Consider the following 25,396-nt stretch of genomic DNA (forward strand, 5'->3'; position numbering starts at 1 on the left):
ATAAATCGCTTAGCGGCATATTCTGGCCGGTAAGGTGGTAACTAGTCACGAACGAAGCCTCCCACCAAACCAGACCGCATTCTAGAAAATACGAAATTCCCAAATTGACCCTGTCGGGAATCGAACCCGGCATCTCCCTATATGAGACCAAAGCGCACTCTATTGCGCCAGGCAGTGTGGTCAAAAAAAGGCGATCAATCAAAACTCACATTTTCAACTTTCGTGTCATGTACTACATCCCGCCGCTTTATTTATATGGAAATATGGGCATAAACTTAATAAATACGGTACATACTGTGGTTAGAGTCCGGTTTTGAACACGGCGGTAGGTGGTAAATAAGTGGTAAGCTACAGTTACGTCACGAAAGTTGAAACGGCTCTTATTCGCTCAAATGTTCAAACTTGTCACTTCACTAGTAACGGTAAAGTGTCACATAAAAAACCTAAATAATATAATGTAAAATACAAGATCCCTTTTTCGGACATGTGCTTTTATTTCAAAACGTTTTATGATTTAAAATACGATTCAAAGTCAGAGTTCTTTTTACGTGACACACTTTAATTTATACATTTGATCGCGAAAACCGCTACGAGCCAAGAGTTAACATGAACAAGCACTAAAACTACCATCTATTTCTAAAAAGAATTTAAACTACAAAAAGTAGTTTTTGAGTTATTCCCAAAAAATGTAGGAATTTTAAAAAGTTGGTGCTTCTAAAAAATGCTTCGTAAGACCAAGGTTTTTTAGTTTGGTCTTATGTATCATTGTTTTTTAAGAAACATCATCAGTTTTTCAAAATACACACGTTTTTTGGCGATAGCGCAAAAATAAACCCTCTTTTGGGTGACGGTGGCAAGAACGTCGTTTTCAAGACATCTTGCGCGGAGCACAATAACAACTCAATTTTCAACTTTCCTGACGCGTACTGTAGTGGTATCTGTTAAGTGGTAAGTGGTACGTGGTAGGTGGTGAGTGGTGTGACGGTCGGAGTGCAGCCGAGTGGTGTGGAGCGGTGGCGATGTTCGGCGTCTACGTCTCGCCGACTCGCAACACTCAATCTCGCCTTACAAACGTTCTTCCCCTGTAACAAACATGAGAACTTTAATAATAATAATAAATTGATCGGAATTGGTAGAGTGTAAATACCTAAAGTTAGCTAAGGGATTACCATAAAAGATTACCAGTTTTAAGCCCAGCGTCCACTGGCGGCACAGCACTGCAAGGGGGTTTTGAAGTAATGAATATGCCATAATTACTGACTTAAAGTTGAAATTTCAATGGTAATGGTGATAGGCACAAAAACAATGCCGCGGCCCGCGGTAAGCTCTAAGCATGCCGTATCAGTAGCATTCGGGGCTTCGGTAGCACTCGGGACGCTTCGGCATTCTTCGGGATGCCTAGACAAGACAGCGCCAGAGAACCGCGCGCGTTGCTATTAGCTTAGACGGATGTCTCAGCATTCCTAAGGACGTTACAGCATACCTAAGGATACCGCGGCAGAGTTACTACCAGTATTCGCAGGGATGCCAAAGATCCCTTGCCGTGCTATGCCACCACTGGGCGCCAGATCCTAGTCAGCATAAAAGTATTACTCACGAGATGGTCTTCCGCTCGGTGGGTCGCGAGGTGGGCGTGGGACGAGCGCGGTTTAGCACCTTCAGCAAGTCGCCCGCCTTGGCGCGCATGCGCGAGTGCACGTACACCTGCGTACACGTTTCACTTGAAGAACTACACTCCCGACACTCCATACAAGCGAACTGATTTAATTACCTATTACTAATACCGAGCACCGGCCTGTCCGCACACGATTTTAATTATTGTCATGTTAAGAGCATGGCCGAGGTCTAAGCGAGACAAGGATAGCCTATAGGTACATAAGTGATCACATCAGTGATTCTCGCTCGTGTGGCAAGTGAGAACCGAGTGACGTCACGCGGTAGAACCAGTAGCTGTGCCATTACATTGATGAATTGGCGCATTTTTCAAAATCAATATCTGGGGTTCTTTGTGATCATAAAAAGGAAACTGTAAAGTCTCTATAAGTGATACTGGAAGGAACTGTATAAAAAATGGAAGCCACTAATTCTTTGTTTTTAGATCCTAAACTAACCTGAGCGGGGATAGACAGATTAATTGTTATTAAACCTACTTCAGAGTTCCTGGCACAGTTGTTAAATTTTCATAAACCTTATTGACATGGATTATGTTACCTATTTTAATACAATTATGTTGTTAATAAAAAAGTTAGTCTAAAGTCAGATAAGTTAAACTACAGAGGCGGCAAATGTATTAAGTTAAGGCAATTAAGTTTTACCTTGGAACACTTGATGTGATAGTGGAGGTAGTCGCGGAACATGTGCAGCAGGTCGATGGTGTTGTCGCGCGCCGCCGCGCACGTGTGCCGCGGGAACAGCACTGCACAACGACACACACGTCACACAACATTCTCCGTACAAGGGTTTTTTTTTATTAATTCTCTCATAACTTAACAAGAGGTGGCTGCTGCCTCTGACGTCATGTCAGAGACGTTTTTTAGATATTTTTTTTGTATAGTCTATGTGATTTTTCGAAAGGAACAGAACAGCGCAATTTTTGCCCATGTTAATCTTGGCATTCTATAATACTAGACAACATTGGGTTCTTCATCACCTTCATTACCATTTTTACCATACAATTGGTTGTAACCAATGACGGTGCAAATGGGGATATTAACGTTTTACAGTATCACCACTTTTATAAGCCACATAAGCAAAAATCGTTTGCGTAGAAAAGAGCTTATAGTGAGTTACATTTTATAGACAAACAGATAGTTCAAACTACTGATACGAACAGATCGGGCTGAAATTTGGCATACAGACATAGACATCGGCTAAGAAAGCATTTTTGAAAATTCCTATGCCTAGAGAGGTAAAATAGGGGTTTATAATTCGTGTAGTCCACGTGGACATAAATTAGTTGTTTTAATACGTAAACAAACATAATAAAAAGGTTTCACTCACCGAATGTGACATAACTGATATTTTCACCTACTTTGGCATCAGTGTCCAAGAGCTCTAAGGGTGGCTCCTTGTGTGAAAACAACACCTGGGAACAACGGAGTCTATGCTAAAATTATAACATGCTATTATACTAATAAATCTATGATTCATCAAATTGGCATTGCCATTACTAACCAATAACAAAAACCCGCGCGCGAATCCGTTCTTGAAAATGGGGCAGCAAGGTTTTTTATTATATCATGTAGTTAGTAAGATACAGAGTTTTTAGATTCTATCATATTGAGATTAGGTATTTTATTTGATACTTTAGAACACCTCGATAATGATGTCGGCTCCGAAACAGTTGTTGCAACCGTTATATTCCCGCACTAGTGCGATAGTGGATATTTTCGTGTGGTAATTTTTTAACGCTAATACTTTATAGTTTCAATAGAGGTGAACCACTTTATGAGAAAATGTATTGCAAAATAAGTTATATTTTATTACCTGAGGCGCGGTATGGGACGCTCTTCTTCCTTCCTTTAGTTCCTGCATGAATACTTTGCCGATGACCACATCGTCTTCATGACGGAAAACTGTGGAGAATACCACTGTCACTCGATCTTCTTGCGCTTCCACATATCTGGAATGACACTTTTAGTATAGCAGAAAAACTACTTTGGTCATCTTGGATTATAAAATGGATGATATTAATAAGCCTCAAAAACGTCAGAATAGTATCAATTAAAAGAAGCAATCCAAAAGCCCTTGTAAAAGTTTATTTGAATAAAATCTTTCTATTACTATACTCACAAGGTCTCATCCTGGCGGTAGTTGATGACGGCACGTTTGTGGCCCACGTCGCCGTCCTCCTGCAGCCGGAAGTAGCGTTCGAACACAGAGGCGAAGCAGTTCCGCTTCAGCAGGCCCACCTTCTTGACGATCGCCTCCCAGTCCTCTGGGATGGTCTCCATGTCCAGTAGTACTGATACATTGTAACCTGCAAAAAAATATTTCCTTTTCATTATATTTGCTTAGAAAGGGGCTATTATTACACCCCTATCTGTAAAACTGTAAAATGGACTATTACTGCACACTTGGCTACCTATATGGACTGTGCGGTAATATTTTATTTATTCTTGCACAAGAGTGGTAATATAACCTTTTCAATGCAAAAGCTGTGGTGCTTGACATTTCACACTAATGTGGCCAATATGGTCACAAACCAGAGAAGCTTTTCAGGCCTCCATCTTTTATAGTAACAAGTTGTAAGCTGATAAAAGTTTAAAATCGCTGGTTAACCTACTGTATGTGTACGGCTTAGGTTTGTATCAACTATAATTTATACTTAGCCCAATTGCAACATAAGTATCTGTTTTTTTAAGTGAGTTTAGTTAATTTACTAACTTTCTCAGTTTTTATCTAGTGCTTTGGTCTACAACAATTGGTGTAAAATGTTCTTTGTTAATTAAGTCTTTAATTAAATAAATAAATAAATATTTGTTTCATTTTTGTCTATATTTCGGATGCAGTGATTGAACTGTGAAAATGTAACAGACAGTCAGAGGGAGATTATAAATTATAATAGTAATATGGATGTAAGTATATCAGACATTATTTCATATTAGTTACATGTATTATTATTTTATGGAAGATATTTCAGAATTCAGAATGATTTAAGGAAAATCACTGGCAAAACCTGACAATTTAATTTACTCATCATGACATACATTATGTTCTGAAATACAGAAAAATTGATTTGGAATCTTATCAGGGAATCATTCTTTAAAGTCCAAGTTTTAATCTTATCACAAAATTATTCAGCTCTGACAGATAAACACATTGTAGGCAGCATGTAATTCATTTTTAACAGTAAATTGTTGTTAGCTTTTTTATACTCACAATGTACATACAATATAATGTTCATTATGTAATGTTTTTGCAAATTTTACAATTTGAGTATGTATGATAACATATTTTAACAATTTTCTTATCACATTGTACAGCTAAATGTAAAATATTTGAGTTATTTTAATTAATTTTGTATGAGAATCATATTGTATTTATTTATTAATATAAGTAAGTATAGCTTTCAACAATGTTTTAGAATCTAATAACAGAAAACAGGAATATTACAGAACATGTGCCAAAAAATATATATTGAAATTATTACTGAAACACTGCATAGCAGAGAGAGAATATTATGGTGTCTCTGCAGAGGTACTCTTGTGCAAGAAGCGAAAAGTTGATTGATGAACCAATCGCGCGGCGATACACATATCCCCACCATCAAGCGACAATTTAAAGTTTAAACTACTATATTGATCTAAAAAACACTTACTAGTTACTATGAAGAAAGATTCAAGGTCAGTTAATTTTTTTCTCACTGCACCTTTTTATGTAATATGAATACATTTATAACAAAGAATGTGTATTCATAGTACAATTAAAATGGTAGTAAGGAAAGTACTAATTACACAGACAATAGCTAGTGTTTCATGAACCATATCACTTTTCACTCTAATAAGCAGTTGGGCAATATCCCTGATTTTATTTTATTTTATTTTATTATTCAATTGTAATCAACAGCGTTATACAACATAATTATTATAATAAATCTAAGTTAAACTTAAGGCCACATGAGATTACCTTCTTAAAATTAATTGACAAGTATTTTAACAGAGTATACAATAATATAAAGAAAAACAATAAAAACAAAGAGATGTACAAAAATTAAAACTGTGTGTGTGTGTGTGTGTGTGTGTGTGTGTGTGTGTGTGTGTGTGTGTGTGTGTGTGTGTGTGCGCGTGCGTGCGTGTGTGTGTGTGTGTGTGTGTGTGCGTGTGTGTGGTGTATATGATTGTGCGTGAGTGTGTGCATGTTTAGTTGTTATCAATTTTTTTTTTTTTTTTGCGAAGATGGAATTCCTTTTTTAATTTATTTTTTGTCAGGTGAAATAAGTCGAACTCAGCATACTGCTTATTATAAGTGCGTGCCAGGCGCGGAATTATAGAATTTTGACCATAATTTGTGTTGGATTTGGGAACATACAGAAGGCGCGTGTGGCGTGTTCGTAGAGATTGTGCACTAAATGAAAAGGCTGACAACAGGCTAGGACAGTCGATCGAGCCAGTCAAAATAGCTTGCAGTAATAGCATATCCAGCTGTTCTCTTCTTTGTTCTAGCGAGTCGATACTGTAATACGAACACGCTTCCTCATAACTATTGAATTTTTTAAAATCTTTAAAAGCTAAGAATTTCACAAACTGCCTCTGTATGCTTTCAAGCCTTTGGATATATATTATGTATTGGGGCGACCAAATACTACACGCATATTCAAGAATACTCCTGACATACGCAAAGTAAAGTGATTTAATGCAATCCACATTACTAAAATACCGAGTTACCCGTTTGATGAAACCCAGTTGTTTGTAGGCTCTATTAGCTACATTATCGATATGGTCAGTCATTGAAAGTTTTGCATCAATTTGGATACCCAGATCTCTAACGGTGGTCACTTTGGGTATACTTGTCCCATTGATTCTGTAATCGAATTCAAGTGTATTAATTTTACGAGTCAGAGTTATATGGTGGCACTTTTTAACATTAACTGTGATTCTGTTCCTCGCATAGTATTCTGTCAAAGCATTAAGGTCTTGCTGTAACTTGTGGCAATCTTCAATGGAACGTATTTTAACAAACACTTTTTTATCGTCCGCAAACATTAGGTATTGCGCATGTTGGAAGCAGCTTCCAATGTCAAATATATAGGCGTTATATAAAAGAGGGCCTAAAATGGACCCCTGGGGTACTCCTGAGGGTATCATCACGAAGTTACTTCTAGCACTACCCGTCACGACTGCTTGCATACGCTTTTTAATGTATGAAGTAAACCACCGGAGCAGGCTCCCATTTATTCCAAGCACGCTTAGTTTTTGAAGTAGGATAACGTGATCTACGCGGTCGAATGCTTTTTCGAAGTCTGTGTAGACCACATCCACTTGATATCTCTCATCCATGCTTTGTAGTACATAATCCGTGAAAACAGCTAAATTTGTAACGGTAGAACGGCTCTTCATGAAACCGTGCTGCTCGTAGGGAATAGACCTAGTTATAATGGGACATATATGTCTATAGACAACTCTTTCAAATATTTTACTCATCACGTTTAGGATTGAAATGGGCCGATAATTTTCTATTTGGGTTTTTGATCCGCTTTTATGTATAGGTACTATAAGTGCTTCTTTCCATATATCTGGGAAATTGCCAAATACATTAATGGACAGGTTAAAAATTATGGAGAGTGGCAGTGCTAAATTGTTAGCACACTTAGTTAGAAAGACGGGTGGGATGCCATCACTACCCGCTCCCTTATTAGTTTTTAAATTTTTCAGTAGTTTACAAACTTCATCTTCACTCACAATAATTTTGCAAATGGTTTCGTTATGGTTTAAATTTAGAGAACTTGTTACATCGTACGAGCTCGCCGGTTTTACGAATACACTCTCAAAATATTGGCTGAATCCATTACAAGCTGAAGTTTCGTCTGTGTATGTAGTATTTCCAAGAGTGAGCTTGGTGGGATATCCTTGATCACTTTTTCTTAGGGACTTTGTATAAGAGAATAGAAGTTTAGGATCTTTGCGGATGTAGCATTGCATACGCTGAGTGTAAGAGGTATGGCATTGTCTCTGTACAAGTTTTTGGCGGGCCCTGAGTATAACAAACTCGTCGTAATCGCGAGGGTTTCTACTTTCTTTCCATTGCTTGTGCTTCTGTAGTTTTTCTTTCACTATATGAGTTAAAGACCTAGAGTACCATACAGGGAAATTAGATTTATATTTAACTTTGAGTGGCACAAATTTATTTATGGCATCGTTTAGAATGGCGTAGAAAATATTTGTTGTTTCATTAATGGAGTCAGCTACTAGCAGCTCATGCCAGTTAATTCCTGAAAGGTATTCGTTTATTTTTACGTAGTCTCCTTTATAGAAATTAGGTCTTTTCACGGGTTTGTGTCGAGTATTACGGATAAATAGATTCGAGAGATTAAATTCTAGACATGGATGGTATACGTCTTCTGCGACGAGGGGATTAATGCCGCGGTGAACAACAAAATCAATGTTGCTAAACAAGAGGTCTAAAGTGTTACCCTTACTGTTAAGGATAGTGTTATGTTGTGCCAAGCCAGAGAGATTACATATGTCCAAAATTTTTATAAAAGAATTCTGTAGTTCCACTGAGCCACGTTTTTGTACTGTGGGGCCGGTATCAGTCCAAGTAACATTCGGTAAGTTAAAATCGCCAGCTAAGATAAAATAGTCATTGGGGTGAGTTGCCAGAACTTCTGCCAGACGGTTAGAGACTGACTCGAGTCGAATAGGTAACTCTGAGTCTGGTGGTGCGTATATTAATCCAATATGAAGGTTGCGGTGCCCTGGAATTTTGAGTGAGTCAGCTGGTATAGTTGCCCACAAGGATTCGACGCCGGGACAGATCCACTCACGTTGATGTTGGATATGTAGCTTCTTTGACGCACATAATAGAACTCCCCCACCCATTTTTTTAGCAGATGTTTCCTGGTTTCGGTCACATCGTAAGATGTCATATCTATTGTCACAGATCTCACTGTCATAGATACCGTTAGTGAGCCATGATTCTGTAATTAAAATTAAGTCATAATCGTGGTTTAGTATGTTTTGTCTAAATTCATTCGTTTTAGTGCGTAGACCACGCACATTTTGGTATAGTATTTCTATTGTATTAGCGCCCTTGAATGTGCAATAAGTACCAAAATATAGAAAAGTAATATATGGATATACCTAGGCAGTATTGTGAGTAATGAAGACAGGCTGAATTGTTCGGATATATAAGGTAACATTTGCTTGAAGATCGAGACGGAATAATTCTGACGTTTATTTTAAAAGTGACGTGGGTGTGGTAAAAATGTTGTATGATATTTGATTTGTGAATTCGGGAGCGAGTTGGATGAGGAATATATTTTGTGTGTGGTTTAATAAAGTGTGTATGTGTTGAGTGTTCGATGCAAGTGTTAGTGTTTAGAGTGTGATTAAGATGTTGCTTATTATGCTGTGGAGTTTTACAAAAGGCGCTAGTAATCTTGAGTAAAGACAGAATAAGAATAATTGAAATAACTATTAAAAGATAACACAATAATATTTTAATGTTCAAAGTCACTTTATCTTGGCTAAATCCTTTTCGAAAATATAATTTATTGTACTGTTAACTCACACAATTTATGGTACAAATATATATTATAATTTTACTAGAGGATATCTACGAGATCGTACGCGTCTATTTAGGTTTTTAAAAATCTTGTGGCAAAAAAAAAGTTTCAGTCAAACCAAGACAGTTCAATGCCAGCGGTATAACACTGATGACACATGGTGATGAACATTTCTGAGGTGCAAAATTATAGTAACTATTATCTAAAGTGACAATCTAGTATTAACAGTCAGATATAGGCCATACAACCTCCATGGTTTTGATATAATAGGCATGAAATGATAAATCCACTTACCAGATTCTGGTTCAGTGAGCAGTTCTCCATACACCCTTTTGAGCAGTTCATCTGCCCCATGTTCCTCTAACTGCTTATAAAACTTCAGTGATATACTAACCTGGAAAATGAATCAATTATTGTAAAACTTGTATTTATGTCTATTCAAGATTCTACTGCCATAATTCGGAAAGTACTATATTGAGAAGAGCTAGCAAAAAGGTCAACAGCAGTGAAAGCTTAAAAAGTTTAATGGTTTATTGGGTGGACTGAAATCTACAAGATCATAGGTTCACTAGTTATTGTTGTACACTTAGAAGAAATTTCTGAGATATAAAGTAGCCTGTCTGTCTCCAGGATACAAGCTATTTCTGAATCATTCATCAAAATTGGTAAAACAGGTGGCCAATGAAAAGATAACACACACTTTCACATTTATAATATAAGAATGGATTATTGGAAAGGTTGCTTTACACCAGTTATTCTTTTTTAAATAAAACTGAAACCAAATGAAGCCATGACATTTTCCAGAATACTAAATACCTACTTGTGGTAATTGACAATAGCATTTGTTGTTATCAATTTAATTTGAATACAAATGAGTATCCGATTTAATTAAAAAGTTGATGTTGAAACTAATATTTAAATTAGTAACATTTTACTAATAACACAGTTTCATATTTTACTTATTAATATATTAGTATAGATGGAGTGGGATTATTTTCCTTAAAGCTGGACCATTACCAGCTTGACTCATAATTTTTTATCAAAAAGTTTATATTCAACATACCCTAACTTTGGTTTTATCCCCATTTACATTGGATATATGAAAGAGCACACCGTCAAAGTCTGCAAGCGTCACATCTATGGATTCAGGCTTTAAGCTGGAAAAAAATTAAATCTATAGAAAATAGGTACTATAAAATATCAATAAACCTAGTAATCATTGTAACAACATGATTTGGGTGACTTACATAACTGTGAATTTTAATAATATATAGGTAGTGGAAAAGTGTGGTTTACATTCTTTAAAATTGTTCATAAGTTTGTCTTTGGGGGGCTAATAAACTGGTACACTATTGAACAAAACTTTATTACTCTTATTCTGGGAGCCACAAAGGTAAAGAGTGTCCGAAAATCAGAAGTATCTTAATTTACCTTTGATTATTTATTATAGGATCAACGGGGGAATGCTTTACAATTTGTGTACCAATAATTAATTTCCTGGGTGCAACTAGTGGACGAGTATCAGCCAATCATTGGGATTTTGATTGTCGTATATAGATTGCATTAATTTTGGTTTTAGGGAGCTGACTTGATAAGCTCCTACATCAATTTGCAGCAAAAGCAACATTATTACTCATTTCCTGTTAGCCACTAAATTACATGTCCCTCTCTGTTTGTATATCAGTAAGTATAGCTATAATAAAAATATAATATTGTTTACTACCTAAGGAATCCGAAAACAATTTATGGAACGATTCCGCACCCGACCGACATGACTCATCAGCGCTGATATAGACCGTATCACGTCACGGCACAGCCATGGTTTGGGGAAATATATACCATGAATACACTGACATAATGCCAATATGATTCGAATTTTGCATATTCCGCGGCCAACGTGGGCCCACCCTGTGTGAATTCTATTTGACATTTGTCAAGTTTCCACATAAGGGGTTATGAACCAAATTCTCTTATAATTATTCTAAAGATAAGCACTAATTGCAGAAAACAGCACGTATAGGAACCGCACAGCCAATAGAGATCGCACTCGTTATAAAAACAGGTAAACTTTCTAAGCGTAACGTACTCACCGCGCCAGTGCATTTTTATATTTAACTGTTAGTGTTTCTTCTATAATTCTATTATTGATCTCCAGCAAGATCATTATTTAACAATTTATAACCTACAGCTTTTTCATAAAATCAACACTTATAGCACCTTCATTTAATAATTTATACGGATATCTTCAACGATGACCGCCCGTACATTAGGTACCTAAACGACAGAGAAAGAAAACGAAGCTTCAAAACGATGATTTATGACTGAAATATGAGTCTGTGGTGGCCTGTGGCATGCCTGTGCCAGTGGCCATCTGACCATAGATCATTGATCTTTACTCTATGGATAATTGTTGCCCAGTGGCCAAGATGCTGCCTGCTGCCAAGTTTGATGAATGGACGAAACATCATATCGAATTTTGTCTTTGGTCATGTGAAAAAAAAAAACACAGACCAATAACATATTATGTTGTTTTGTGTTTATACTTACATTTTATGAAATATACCTACCTACAAAGTTGCAAAAACGTAAATAATTTTGTCCTGATTTGTATAATTGTGCCTTGTGGGTCGAAGAGGTCGAAGATCGTATCTCTGTTCTCATGTTTCAATTATCAAACAAACACATTAATTTTTAATACCGTATAGGGCATAATGTTTGGTTGTGCGCCGTGGCGCCGTGAATAAAAATGTCAAATCAAGTGCCCGCGTTTGTAGCGGGCTTGAAGAACCGAAATGTGGATATACAAACCAAAACAGCTCGGGAATTGTATCACTATGCAAAGACCGAGCTGCGGGAGGTACCGCAAGAAGAGCTCACGCAGTTCCTCGATGAGTTTAACCACCAAATATTTGAGATGGTTTCCAGCAACGATGTTCACGAGAAGAAAGGAGGTGTACTCGCCATAGGTACATATCATTAGCTCCCTGTTTTATTTAAGTGCATTCCCTCTGTGTGTGTGTGTGTGCTGTTGATTTAGTGGCTAGCAGTAAGCTAGCCAGTAAATCGACAGGGAGGGAATGCACTTTAGATGAGTAAAGCTCATCTAAAGTGCATTTTACGGTTTTTGTAAGTCATACATTTACATCTTTTTAACCAGCTTAAAAATGTCAGGTCCTCAATTCACCGCAGATTTTTTTTAAATAAATTTAGATCAATACAAATTAAAACCTTTTTTTTCAGTGTGTCTTATTGGAGGTGATTGTGATACAACAAAAACCAGAATAACGAGGTTCGCAAACTATTTGAGAAATCTCCTACCATCCTCTGACGTAGGTGTAATGGAACTGGCTGCTAAAACAGTTGGACGTCTAGCAACTGTATCAGGAGTAAAAAGAGCAGAATATGTTGAGTTTGAGGTAAAAAGAGCTTTTGAATGGTTATCAGAAGAGAGAAATGAAGGTCGGAGGCATTCTGCTGTTTTATTGCTAAAAGAATTAGCCATTGCCATGCCAACATACTTTTATCAACAAGTATCTGGTTTTTTCGATCATATACTAATAGCTCTAAAAGATCCTAAGCAACAAATTAGAGAAGCAGCTGCAAAAGCCTTAAGAGCTGGTTTAGTTGTAACCGCCCAGCGGGAAACAGCTAAACAATCAACGGCAAAACCTCAATGGTATATGCAGTGTTATGAAGAAGCTATGCTATCATTTGAAGAGGTTCCGATTAGGGAAAAGGGTATTACCAAAGAGGATAGAGTTCATGGAGGTTTACTTATACTAAATGAACTTTTAAGATGTTCAAATGCAGTATGGGAGAAGAAATATACCCATTTAATGCGAAGCCTAGATACGCAGAAGGATATAACAGTATCAGATGATATAATCTTCATAAGTTCGAAGCTCCACAGTCCATCTGTGAAGAGAGGCTACTTGTGTGATGGCTTCAAGACTGAAAACGTTCAGTATCCAGTTCCTAATTATGAATCAGAAGTGTGTAGGAAATTGTTAATGGAAAAAATTGAGAGAATTTGTCAAGGTTAGTTTAATTGATAAAATTACCATTAAAGTTTTAATGAATAAGTTGAAGAACCTTAAGGCTCATTCACACCAGTAAACATATGTATTGTATAGTGAACATTGCTTGCATCGTAACTATTTTTGCTGCTATTTTGATTCAAACCAATGAAACTGAGCTTCAATAAATTTACATCAAGCACAATGCACAACACAAACTTTTTTTGTGTGGATACAACTTTATTCAAAGATCAAGAAGGTCCTTTCCAAAAGCTATTCATTTTTCCAGCTTACTGTACCTACTGTATCTTAGTGATGAGAGTTGAGAAACTGGGTGCAGCAAGATAAAGAACACAGCTTAGCACTCAGACCATACTTATCATTAGTCTTGTAGCTTATTTCTTAATAATAATTTTTATTTATAAAACAATAATTTATTTAACATCAAATAAAAATAATTTATATTTCAGATGTTATGTCATGTCAGAGGCTCCTCAAAACGCAAGGTGTACCACAAACTCTGCTCATTATAATTCCAAGACTAGCAGCATTTAATAAAGACTTGTTCTTAAGGAAATACTTGCATTCCACCATGCATTACTTACTCAATTCAATAAAGAGTAGGGAAAAAGATAGGAACATGGCTTTCACTACATTAGGTCTAATGGCAGCAGCTATAGAAGGGGATATAAAGATTTATATTCCAAAAATAATGGATGTGATCAAACAAGCTCTACCTGTAAGGGATACTCAAACTAAAAAAAGAATGTGGATTGACCCATCCATTTTCGCATGCATTACTTTACTAAGTAGTGCAGTCAAAGATCTAGTGGTCACTGATATTAAAGAATTACTTGATGCAATGTTTGTAACTGGTTTAAGTCCATCTTTGACCATATGTTTGAAGGAATTATGTCAAAATTTACCTACACTTAAGTGTGAAATTTCCGAGGGTCTCCTAAATATGCTTTCGCAAGTGTTACGGAATAAACCTTTCTTGCACCCCGGTGTGCCGCGAAGCTTAGAACAACAGAGCACTATGAGTGTCCCCATAGAGCAACAGGATACTGCCAGTATAGTTCTGGCATTGAGAACGCTTGGGACATTCCATTTTGTGGGGCAACACAGCTTATTAACCTTCGTCCGACGATGCGCCGATCATTTCTTACAGAGCGATCAACAAGAAATCAGAGTAGAAGCAGTAAAAACCGCAGCAAAATTACTAGCCGATGCCACAGTTAGAACTATGAAAACACCATCTAGAACTCTTACCATGCTAACTGCTGAAGTTGTGGGCAAAATGCTGGTTGTATCCGTCACAGATCCAGATTACGAAGTACGATACTGGGTTTTAGAATCCCTGACGAAAATCTTCGACACCCATTTGGCACAGATTGAAAATTTAAGTTTCCTTTTCATTGCAATGAATGATGAACACTTAGAGATTCGGGAACTAGCCATTTGTACTATTGGTCGTTTGAGTTCAGTCAATCCCGCATATGTGATGCCTGGGCTTCGTAAGACTTTAATACAGTTCCTAACTGAACTTGAACATTCTGGAATGGGCAGAAATAAAGAACAGGCAGCTAGGATGTTAGATAATCTCATTTTACACGCTCCAAAACTTGTTAAACCCTACATGGAAACTATCCTCAATGTCCTTGTTCCTAAATTAAAGGAACCTGATTTAAATCCTGGGGTAGTAATCAGCGTTTTGAAAGCTGTAGGAGACTTGGCTGATGTCCATGGAGACAATACTGGTTTAAAAAAATGTCTGCCAGAATTATTATCAATTCTCCTGGATTTACTATCCGATGCTTCTGCTACAGAGAAAAGAAGTGTTGCTTTATGGGCGTTCGGTCAGCTAATTAGTGCGACGGGCTACGTCGTTACACCATACACTGAATACCCGAACTTAATGGATGTTTTACTAAACTTCTTGAAAACGGAGCAGCAACCCAAAGACAGGCGAGAAACGATTCGTGTTTTAGGACTTTTGGGCGCCTTAGATCCTTACAAACATAAGGTGACTAGAGGATTAATCGATGGCCAGCCTGATTCGAGCTTAGTGCCAGTCGCTGATAGCAAGGCAGAGGAAAACAACTTCGATATGACCACAAGTGAAATGCTTGTGAACATGTCTTCACCTGTGCTCGATGAGTATTATCCGGCGATTGTGATCTCGACTCTAATGCGCATTCTACGCGACCCGACATTGCAGCAGCATCATAAAAATGTCGTAGAAGCCGTAACGGCTATATTCCAGTCCCTTGGCATTAAATGCGTGCCCTACATATCACGCGTAACTCCGAGTCTACTCTACGTGGCCCGAGCGACCGAAAATAATAACAACTTCAGAGAATTTCTCTTTACACAACTAGCCAAACTTATTGCAATCGTGAAGCACCACATCCGGAACTATTTGGATAAAATTTTCGAACTGATCAAGGAGTTTTGGACTCCAAACAGTCCATTGCAACCGACGTTAATATTACTGGTCGAACATATTGCCTGGGCTCTCGGATCTGAATTTAAAGTATACTTGCCTCAATTAATGCCGCAAATATTACGCGTCCTCGCTCACGATACGAGTAAAGACAGATTTGTTACTGAGAAGCTACTTTATGCTTTACAAAAGTTTGAGGATAACCTTGATGACTACATGCATTTGGTGATTCCATCGATAGTCAAGTTGTTTGATGCATCGGACTGCCCTATACCGGTAGCAAAAGTTGCAATGGAAACAGTTGATTGTCTTTCAGACTCTTTGAATTACAGCGAACTTGTATCCAGAATAATTCATCCTCTCGTAAGAAGTTTGGACACATGTGCCCCTCTTCGTACGACAGCTATGGACACATTATGCGCTCTGATCATTCAACTGGGTCGGAAATATAATGACTTTATACCCCTAGTTCAGAAAGTCATAATAAAACACAGGATTCAGCATCACAATTACGAATTGATGCTTTCAAAGTTGCAGTCCAATACAACATTATCTGTGGACGATTTCTTGCAGAGCACAAGACGAAGACCTAGGAATAACAACCAAGAGGTGTGTGCCTATATTTTGTACTGTAATTCTTCTTTTTGTCTTTACACCAGAGTTATTGAAGGGTGCTTGGCTGCTATGGTAATTGAGAGGGCACTAAAGTTGGATTTTCGTTTTTTTTTTTTAATTACATTTATGGAATGTTTGTCAAACGATATTTTTCATACCCATGTAGCATAAAAATAGGTAGTGTATAATTTTTTCTTAAAACACCGCCTTTTGGAAACCGCCCTTTCTTACTTACTGCTATCTCAATTGCCACAGCAGTTAGAATTTAAATATATCTGAGAGAAAAGCACCAATAAAATTACTTGATTTTTTAGCTAAAATATATCCGTATGTCGGCGTATCGGTTTAAAAAATGTCGCCCTTAAACCGTGGTCACTTTTTCAGACACGCATAGTAGCGTGCGACCCGTCCCATTCGAGTCGCAAGCTTTACGTGAACGCGCACAGCCTAAAAGTTGCGTGGACAGTGAGCAGTCGGGTGTCCAAGGACGATTGGCTTGAATGGCTGCGACCTTTCAGCATTGGGCTGATTACTGAATCTCCCAGCCCTGCTTTGAGGTTAGTAATTAAAATTATTTGAGATTTTATTTTAAGAAACGTTTGAATTATTTCAAATTTTCATTGATAAAATATGTGTGTAAACTTTATAATCAAAAGCTGAATTAACGCCATTTCTAGTTTTGCCTAATCAATTCTCAGGTCAGGCAAGGAAGCAAAGCAAGCCGTCGACTAATAAATTTTTGGCCAATTCTTTGAGTAATCAAAAGCACAATATGTAAAGCCTGACACTTTTAGCTTAGTCTTTTTAGTCTGCTGCGTTTTAGACTGCATTTTAGTCAATACTGTATCAGCCACAGATTTAGGAACCAATCTGCGAAAATGATTGATCATCACATTGTATCTGACAAAGTTTGGCCCTGAGTGCCCTAAAACTCTTGTTTTGGTTTTTGACTTGTTTTCGATGTGATAACTTACTGTCTAGGCAAACCGTGGATTAGCGGAATGTCGGCTTTGACTATATTAATCTAAAACTTTTCAGAGCGTGTCGAACTCTCGCACACAATTATTCCCAGTTGCTACGCGATCTATTCAATGCAGCTTTCGTCTCTTGCTGGACGGAGCTCGATAGCACTTCACGTACAGAACTCTCCAATGCTTTAGAGCAGGCCTTGACAGCTCCCGATGCCCCCGAACTCGCTCACACGGTACTGAACCTCGCGGAGTTCATGGAGCATTGTGAAGGAGGGGCCTTACCAATCTCTACACAGCTTCTTGGTGAAAGAGCCATGCACTGCAGGGCATATGCTAAAGCACTTCATTATAAGGTTTGTATACCTACTGATTACACATTAAGTGCAGCCACTCCATAAAAAATTTGAGTGTGTAACGTTGCGGCGTAAAAAAGATTGTTTTTCCCATGTAAAGTTTAGCGTTATAGGTGTTTTGTGCATGTTTGCCATAATAAAATACGATGGGCCGCGAATTCCTTCGATGATCATCAAAATGACTGATCGAAGCGTTGAATGTGCGTAAACATGACAAAAATGTGACAATTTCACGAATATTTCTGCGACGTCAATCGAATTTTCAATACAAAAAATGCGTTGAGTTTATTGCAAGCGACTTTTATTTGCGTTCAGCGTTTATTTCATAGTTTTCTATTAAAAACTGACCTTTTTGCAGGAGGAAGAATTCCGTAATGGGGCGACCTCTCAAGTAGTAGAGGCTTTAATACACATCAATAACAAGTTGCAGCAAAAAGAGGCTGCCGAAGGATTACTTGAGCGGGTGATGGCTCAACGGGAAGCCGGCGATACTAACCTCAAAGTTCAAATAAGGTGGTACGAAAAATTGCACAATTGGGAAAAGGCATTAAATCTTTATGGCGCAAAATTAGTTGGGGACGATGATAATATGGAGGCCTATCTGGGTGAAATGCGCTGTTACGAAGCTTTAGGAGAGTGGACGGAGTTGTATAATACGGTGTCCAAGCGTTGGACGAGAATGTGCGATGAGGAAAAATTCAAAGCCGCCAGACTGGCCGCCGCTGCCGCTTGGGGGTTGAACGAATGGGATTCTATGGTTAAATATGTGAACTTCTTACCGGACAATACGCAAGACGGTGCTTTCTATAGAGCCGTTCTAAATATTCACAACGAAGATTACAGTTTATCGAAATTATATATCGATCAAGCTAGAACGCTACTGGACTCGGAATTGACGGCAATGGCCGGCGAAAGCTATCAAAGGGCTTATGGAGCTTTAGTGAATGCTCAATTGCTCGCTGAATTAGAGGAAGTGATTACGTACAAGTTGGTTCCAGAAAGGAGGGAATCGATAAAACAAGCTTGGTGGACAAGACTTCAAGGTGGCCAGAGATTGGTAGAGGATTGGCGCAAAATTTTGCAAGTTCGAGGTTTAGTTTTGACGCCTCAAGAAGATATGGCGACGTGGCTAAAGTTTGCCTCACTATGCAGGAAGAGTGGGGCACCGCGACAAGCGCATAAGACGCTAGTCATGCTTCTCGGAATGGATCCTAATGCGAATCGGGACAAACCCCTTCCGACTCAAAGACCCAGGCTCACCCTCGCATACGCCAAACATCTATGGGTCGCTGGAGACAAACAACTAGCATACGACCAGCTTCAACGTTACGTCGATACAGTAGAGACGGGAGATGCAGAACATTGCAGGCTTGTCGCTCGCTGTCATTTAAAGCTGGGATCTTGGTGTGAATCTTTACTAGGCATTAATCAACAGTCCATTCCAGAAATATTACGAAACTACTCAGCTGCCACTAACTTAGCATCCGATTGGTACAAAGCCTGGCATGCGTGGGCTTATATGAACTTTGAAACGGTTCTCTTTTACAAGCATCAGGAAGTCGATACGTCTAATCCTGAAGAGGCCAAACCCGTTACCGAGTACATTCAAACGCACACTGTGCCTGCAGTTGAAGGATTTTTCAAATCGATAAACTTATCCCAGGGCAGTTCTTTGCAAGATACCTTGAGATTGCTCACACTGTGGTTCGATTACGGACACCATCCCGCCGTTCATGAAGCTTTAGTTGAAGGGATAAGGACTATAGAAATTAATGTGTGGCTTCAAGTCATACCTCAGCTTATCGCTAGAATTGACACCCCGAGAGCTTTAGTTGGAAAGCTTATTCACTCCCTGCTCATTGATATAGGCAAATCGCATCCTCAAGCTTTAGTCTATCCCTTGACAGTGGCGTCAAAATCATCCTTTGTTGATCGTAAGAATGCCGCGAATCAAATTCTGAAGTCGATGTGTACCCATTCGATTAATTTAGTCAACCAAGCGGCCATGATATCTGAGGAGCTCATCCGAGTCGCTATATTATGGCACGAGCAATGGCATGAGGCTTTGGAAGAAGCTTCTAGATTGTATTTCAGTGAGCACGATGTTAAGGCTATGTTTAAAACTTTGGAGCCATTGCACGCGATGTTAGAAAGGGGCCCGAAGACATCAAAGGAAGCATCGTTCAGTCAAGCGTATGGGAGAGATCTGAACGAAGCGCAAGAATGGTGTAACCGATTTAAGGTAAGAAGCATTCAGTGACTGATGAACATTTCCTTTTTTGATTTAGTCTGTTGTTTTAATTCTTAATCACACAAGTAGTAGAGTGAACTTAATGCCTTATGGAGTTCGATTAGTTGGTAACTACGGTGATTTACATTCTTATTGATCTAGACTTTTATATCAACAGTTTCTAGACTAATCAATTCAATTGACAAATTTCTAAAATTAACATTGAAACATGATAGATAGGCTTTGGACTCATTTTTTCTTTATTTGCCTAAATCCTTACTTTAATCTATACAAAAAATGTGTCTGTTAACGTCTCTGCTACTCGCTACTCTTATATAAACCACACCTTGTATATGTATGATTGTTCCTTCCAGGAGTCAGGATTGGTCCGCGACCTAAACCAAGCGTGGGACTTGTATTACCACGTGTTCCGGCGCATAAGTCGCCAACTTTCACAACTGGCATCTTTAGAACTGCAGTTCGTGAGCCCTCGACTGCTCAACTGCCGAGACTTGGAGTTAGCAGTCCCCGGCTCGTACGTGCCGGATCAGGACCTCATCCGAATCGCGCATATACAGAGCAGCTTACAGGTAAAATTTACTCTGTGAATAGCTTATGATATAAACGTTTGCATCGCATGAACATTTAGGGTGCGTGCGTTCGTTAAACGGAGACTTGTTTTCGACCATCTATTATCCCCACTACATCATTGTTGACAGTCAGAAAGTGTACAATAGTACCCAATTTGAATAAATGACTTTGACTTGGACCAATCAGAATATTCAGTGGTGACGTACTAAATTATTACGTCTTCTAACAATAACCTGATTGGTACATTGATCACATCTCAGCTTCAGGGGAGAAATGCACCTTAACAGCAGCGAGTACTACCAAGTGTTTTCACCTTTACTTTTATTGTAAGTTCATAAAAGCTGACTACATTCCTACAGTTATTTCATAACTTTTCAAAACATCACGTCATTCCGTTGCTCCTTTGTGGCGTGCTTGAAGAACAAACCAACAACAAGCACACTTTGGCATTTATAATATGGGTAGTGATTTTCTTTGTGCTTCATAAACAGGTGATATCATCGAAGCAACGCCCGCGTCGCCTTTGCATCAGAGGTTCCAACGGCAAAGATTACATGTTCCTTCTCAAGGGCCACGAGGACTTGCGTCAGGATGAGCGAGTGATGCAACTCTTCGGCCTAGTCAACACCCTGCTTCAAGCCGATCCGGACACTTTCAGACGAGATTTGGCCATACAAAGATACGCAGTAATACCTCTGTCAACTAACTCGGGTCTGATTGGCTGGGTGCCTCACTGTGACACATTGCACTCGTTGATAAAGGATTATAGAGAGAAGAGGAAGATTCTGCTCAATATTGAGCATAGGATTATGCAACGGATGGCATCTGATTTGGAGAAGCTTATGTTGATGCAAAAGGTGAGTTGGAATTAGTTGTCTTTCGAGAACCAAATCATAGAACTGTAGAAAAGGATCAATTCTCTAATAAATAAAATCTGTTACATTATTACATAATATTTTCGTGGTTACGCTTAGCTTAAGGATCTTTTTATGTCAATCTATATCTTACAAATAAAGGTCCAAATAATGTAATTATGGATGGCTGGAAGTAGAGACGATAATACAGGTGAACAAGAAACTTACAATAAGCTCAATTTGCAATAAAGCATTGTACACGAAACTTTGTGAAAATGTTAGCACTTGTCATGCTGGTTATGTTTTGTTTAGCAACCAAGGTTTAGCAACAAATCTGATAAATTAAATTGAAAAGTCTAAAAGTTTTAATATACTTGTACTTGTTTCAATATTTCCAGTGGAAAAGGATAGCGGTACATAGGCTGAGATTTATAGTGCGCACATTGACGCTCAGACTTAAGATTGAGTTGAAACGAGACAGATTTATGTGAGAGATATACATCCATCCCGTTTTAACTCTGTCTTAAATGTAAGCAAAATCAGAGTGTGCTCTATAGATCTCACCCTTAGACACTTCGTTTAGAGATTTGTGTTTAGCTGGAGAAGCACCAATGCCACTTTATTTTTTCCAGGTGGAAGTGTTCGAGCATGCTCTGGAGCATACAGCTGGGGATGACCTTGCCAAACTACTGTGGCTTAAAAGCCCTTCTTCAGAGGTCTGGTTCGAGCGGCGCACAAACTACACCCGTTCTCTCGCAGTCATGAGCATGGTGGGCTACATCCTGGGGCTGGGCGACCGGCACCCCTCGAATATCATGCTCGATAGAGTCACGGGCAAGTTCCTGCATATAGACTTCGGAGATTGCTTCGAAGTAGCCGTTACTAGGGACAAGTTTCCCGAGAAGATACCGTTCCGGTTGACGCGTATGCTGATTAATGCTATGGAGGTATGTATTCTGTAATAGGTAATCGATTGATTAATCATTGATTTATCAGTTTCACCTGGCTTGTCATCTAAAAACATCGGTCAAGTGCGAGTCAGACCCACACATGAAGAGTTCCGTGCCATCGCACAAGCAATAACACTTTTTGTTAAAGTGGCAATAGAAATACACATTCTGTGAAAATCTCAACTCTCTACCTATTATGGTTCACGAGATACAGCCCGCTGAAAACAGACGGACGGGTGACAGGCGGCGGAGGTTTAGTAATAGTCCCATTGGGTACCCTTCGGGTACGGAAGTTGGAACCCTAAAAAGTTTTGACTCAAAAATCTCGTCCTTTTCAGGTAACCGGCATCGAAGGTATATACCGTCGCACTTGCGAATCCGTAATGGAGGTCCTCCACCGCCATAAAGACAGCGTCATGGCCGTACTCGAAGCTTTCGTATACGACCCATTATTGAACTGGAGGCTCATAGACGCGGCCCGACGCTCTAGAAATGACGCCGACGCTTCTTCATCAGATGCCGCGTCTCCGCAACCCAGCCGAAGTCGAGCTCTACCATTGAACGACGTCGACCAACCCGCCGAGACAAATCTAAACAAACGGGCTTTAGCTATCGTGAATCGAGTCAGGGATAAGTTAACTGGACGGGATTTCACGCATATAGACGACGCGAGCGTTTCCGTACAGAAGCAAGTTGATTTGTTGATACAGCAAGCGACTAGTAATGAAAATCTTTGCCAGTGCTATGTCGGGTGGTGTCCGTTTTGGTAGATTGAAGCTTCATTACACAACGTCAAGTATTTTGGTTGTCAAACTGATACTTACCACTTTTATAAGTTACGCCGATATACCTGCGCAGAAATCTTATTTTCGAATGGCGCAAAAATATCTTGACCAACCATAGCTCATGTCCATTCGCTATTGGTTGTTGTCTACGGCCATGTTTTGTACGCGCGAAATGTGAGCGAGATAGAATTGTGTTTAAAATCTCAACGTCTAGCGATAAGGTTTGTATAGGTACAGGTATACATTAGTTTTAGTCAGTTCAGTGTGGTTACGCTTTTCTATGCAAAACCTACTGACTTATAAGAATGGTAGTACTGAAGATGCTTGAAGTGTATATAAAATGTATTCAATATATTCTGATAATATGAATATTATCAATCATTCACGTAAGAACACCGAGCGTGCAATAACTTAAAATTAAAAACCTTATGTTCATGACATAAAATTAATGCATATTTCTTGTGAGTTGGTCTGCTTAGAACTGCTTAACTCAAAATTTCATCATCTTTAGCTGAAGTTAAGGTTGCAAAACGTTCAATTAGGTATTATATATTGCTTTTAGGTATTTGTACCTAAACATATTTTTTTCAACAGCAAAAGCTGATACTTATATCATCATACTAATATAAATATTGTATACAGTCTTGGCATTTAAAAATATAATAAATGTGAATTAAATTCGTGACTTTTATTTTCTCAACCATTCTTTCTTTGTTTATTTTGGCTTTTGTTCGCGCCAATCCAGTACAAAGCAGATCTGTCACGGTCGAGTAATCGCTTGTTCCTGCTAGCTCAACTCTTAAAATTATTTAGTTACAGTTGAACTTCTGGGAATAAATAGTTGAACTCAGGTACTTGGTATTGTAAGAAATTCACGGAGGTCATAGATATGGAAGAGTACTACACTTACCTACACATAATTTCATTTTATGGTTTAATTAAATCAGTTCCCTCAAATTCCCCTCACTATCTGAGTTTAACCATTTAGTACCAGTATTCAACTCTCAAAATAATTTAGACGCAGTTGAACTACTGGGAAAAAAAGTCTCAATAGTTCAACGGTTGAACTAGCGGGAACGAGCGCGAGTAGTTTGAAACTTTTGGACACTGAACCCACAAATTAGACTAAAGTCACTTATTTTGGAGGAGACCATGCTTTTTTAAATTTCCAGACGAAAATAAGGGTACTGCTAAAAACTTGATCCTTATGCATTGATGTCTGTCTGTAGTATTTTCGATTGTTCATTCAGGGATGTACCCACCATAGAGTTTACAACGAGACGTCCTCTATCTAATCCAGATAAGCTGCGTACAGACCGGCCCAACGAACGCCCTACGATGGATATTTATCGTTCGCTAGCGTTGGCTTCCGCACGCTCGTTGGAGTTCGTTAATACGTCCAAATACATGTGCTCGAACGAACGTTCGTTGGCACTTGATTCCGGATCTTTTCTCTTTCATTCGCAATTTAATCATGGACGACGACGACATCATTATAATTGCTAGTTTTATATACCAAAACGAGTTAGCAAGAACAAGAAAAAATAAACGATAAGAAATATCCAAGTAATTATCAAATTGGACGTCTACACGCTACGCACTCTTGCTTCAACTGAGCGTTCGTTCGTTGGCCTTCGGCGACCGTCCAAACAGAGTTCGATCAAATAGCTCGATTTCTTTGATGTTACCGCCACGCTTCGGATCGCCGGCACACGCCAACGAGCGATCGTTGGCATTCGCTAAGCCGTCCAGATTGCAGCAACGAAGGTCAACGAAACCCGTTCGTTGGCGTTCGTTTGGCCGGTCTGTACGCAGCATTAGAGGACGAACTCATTCTAAGAACTTATAATACTTGATTAATTAATTATTTCTAAGAACTATATCGCAAGTGCCTACATTTCAATTAGGTACTTCGTTAAATTGTATGTATGTCTTTTCGAAACAGCAAAGTCTGAATTAGATTTTAGCTTGGCCGCGTATGAGTATACCTCCTTACTACCTTCATCATAGTAAACGACTGATTATTTATAGTATTTTCTCTACCTACGTTGTAACTTATAAGTTTATCTACTAACTACTTGATTCGCTGTCTGGCAATCCTTGTAACATTACCTTGACTTTCACCGCAAAACCTTCGTTCGTTCACGATCGTAAGGTATGTACCTACTTCCTTTGTCTGCTCTACGATTCTTTGTACGGCAACCTTAAGCAGATATACCTACCTAAATAATAGGTATTATGTTAACTGTGAATATCCGTTTAATCAAAATCAGTTTAGTCAAAATACAACTATAGTATAAGTAGGTACCTACCTACAAGTATAACGATGAATGATCGAGAACCTGTTATATGATGCACA

The 25,396-nt window shown here is 38.6% G+C and overlaps 3 protein-coding genes across 3 annotated transcripts in view; 1 reads left to right on the top strand and 2 right to left on the bottom strand.

Moving 5' to 3' along the window:
• Positions 1-536: 536 nt before the first annotated feature.
• LOC123873862 (actin-related protein 2/3 complex subunit 2) lies at positions 537-11,536 on the bottom strand. The gene is made up of 9 exons (XM_045918958.1): positions 11,317-11,536; positions 10,290-10,383; positions 9,521-9,620; positions 3,793-3,979; positions 3,487-3,622; positions 3,001-3,085; positions 2,316-2,416; positions 1,598-1,704; positions 537-1,082 (listed from the first exon to the last, which is right to left on the bottom strand). The coding sequence occupies exons 1-9, from the start codon at positions 11,388-11,390 to the stop codon at positions 1,055-1,057; spliced, it is 912 nt and encodes a 303-aa protein (XP_045774914.1). The 5' UTR covers positions 11,391-11,536; the 3' UTR covers positions 537-1,054.
• Positions 11,537-11,757: 221 nt separating this feature from the next.
• LOC123873832 (serine/threonine-protein kinase mTOR) lies at positions 11,758-23,716 on the top strand. The gene is made up of 10 exons (XM_045918902.1): positions 11,758-12,192; positions 12,467-13,264; positions 13,713-16,297; positions 16,688-16,860; positions 17,342-17,627; positions 17,986-19,869; positions 20,232-20,447; positions 20,940-21,305; positions 21,935-22,249; positions 22,591-23,716. The coding sequence occupies exons 1-10, from the start codon at positions 11,973-11,975 to the stop codon at positions 23,020-23,022; spliced, it is 7,275 nt and encodes a 2,424-aa protein (XP_045774858.1). The 5' UTR covers positions 11,758-11,972; the 3' UTR covers positions 23,023-23,716.
• The window catches only part of LOC123873834 (serine/threonine-protein kinase Tor-like), a 28,723-nt gene continuing 15,108 nt past the window's right edge, over positions 11,782-25,396 (bottom strand). The window contains exon 12 of the transcript XR_006797781.1: positions 11,782-11,793. The gene's annotated coding sequence lies outside the window, so the exon portion shown is untranslated. The remainder of the gene's footprint in view (positions 11,794-25,396) is intronic.

Source organism: Maniola jurtina, chromosome 17 (assembly GCF_905333055.1).
Source record: "Maniola jurtina chromosome 17, ilManJurt1.1, whole genome shotgun sequence".
NCBI classification, from domain to species: Eukaryota; Metazoa; Arthropoda; class Insecta; order Lepidoptera; family Nymphalidae; genus Maniola; species Maniola jurtina.

Coding starts and splice junctions, on each gene's coding strand:
- LOC123873862 (XM_045918958.1), bottom strand. CDS start 11,390: ATGATCTTGCTGGAGATCAATAATAGAATTATAGAAGAAACACTAACA. Junction 3,980..9,520: donor GCTCACTGAACCAGAATCTG/GTAAGTGGATTT, acceptor ATTTTTTTGCAG/GTTACAATGTATCAGTACTA. Junction 3,086..3,486: donor CGTCCCATACCGCGCCTCAG/GTAATAAAATAT, acceptor CGTTGTTCCCAG/GTGTTGTTTTCACACAAGGA.
- LOC123873832 (XM_045918902.1), top strand. CDS start 11,973: ATGTCAAATCAAGTGCCCGCGTTTGTAGCGGGCTTGAAGAACCGAAAT. Junction 19,870..20,231: donor AATGGTGTAACCGATTTAAG/GTAAGAAGCATT, acceptor TGTTCCTTCCAG/GAGTCAGGATTGGTCCGCGA. Junction 21,306..21,934: donor AGCTTATGTTGATGCAAAAG/GTGAGTTGGAAT, acceptor TATTTTTTCCAG/GTGGAAGTGTTCGAGCATGC.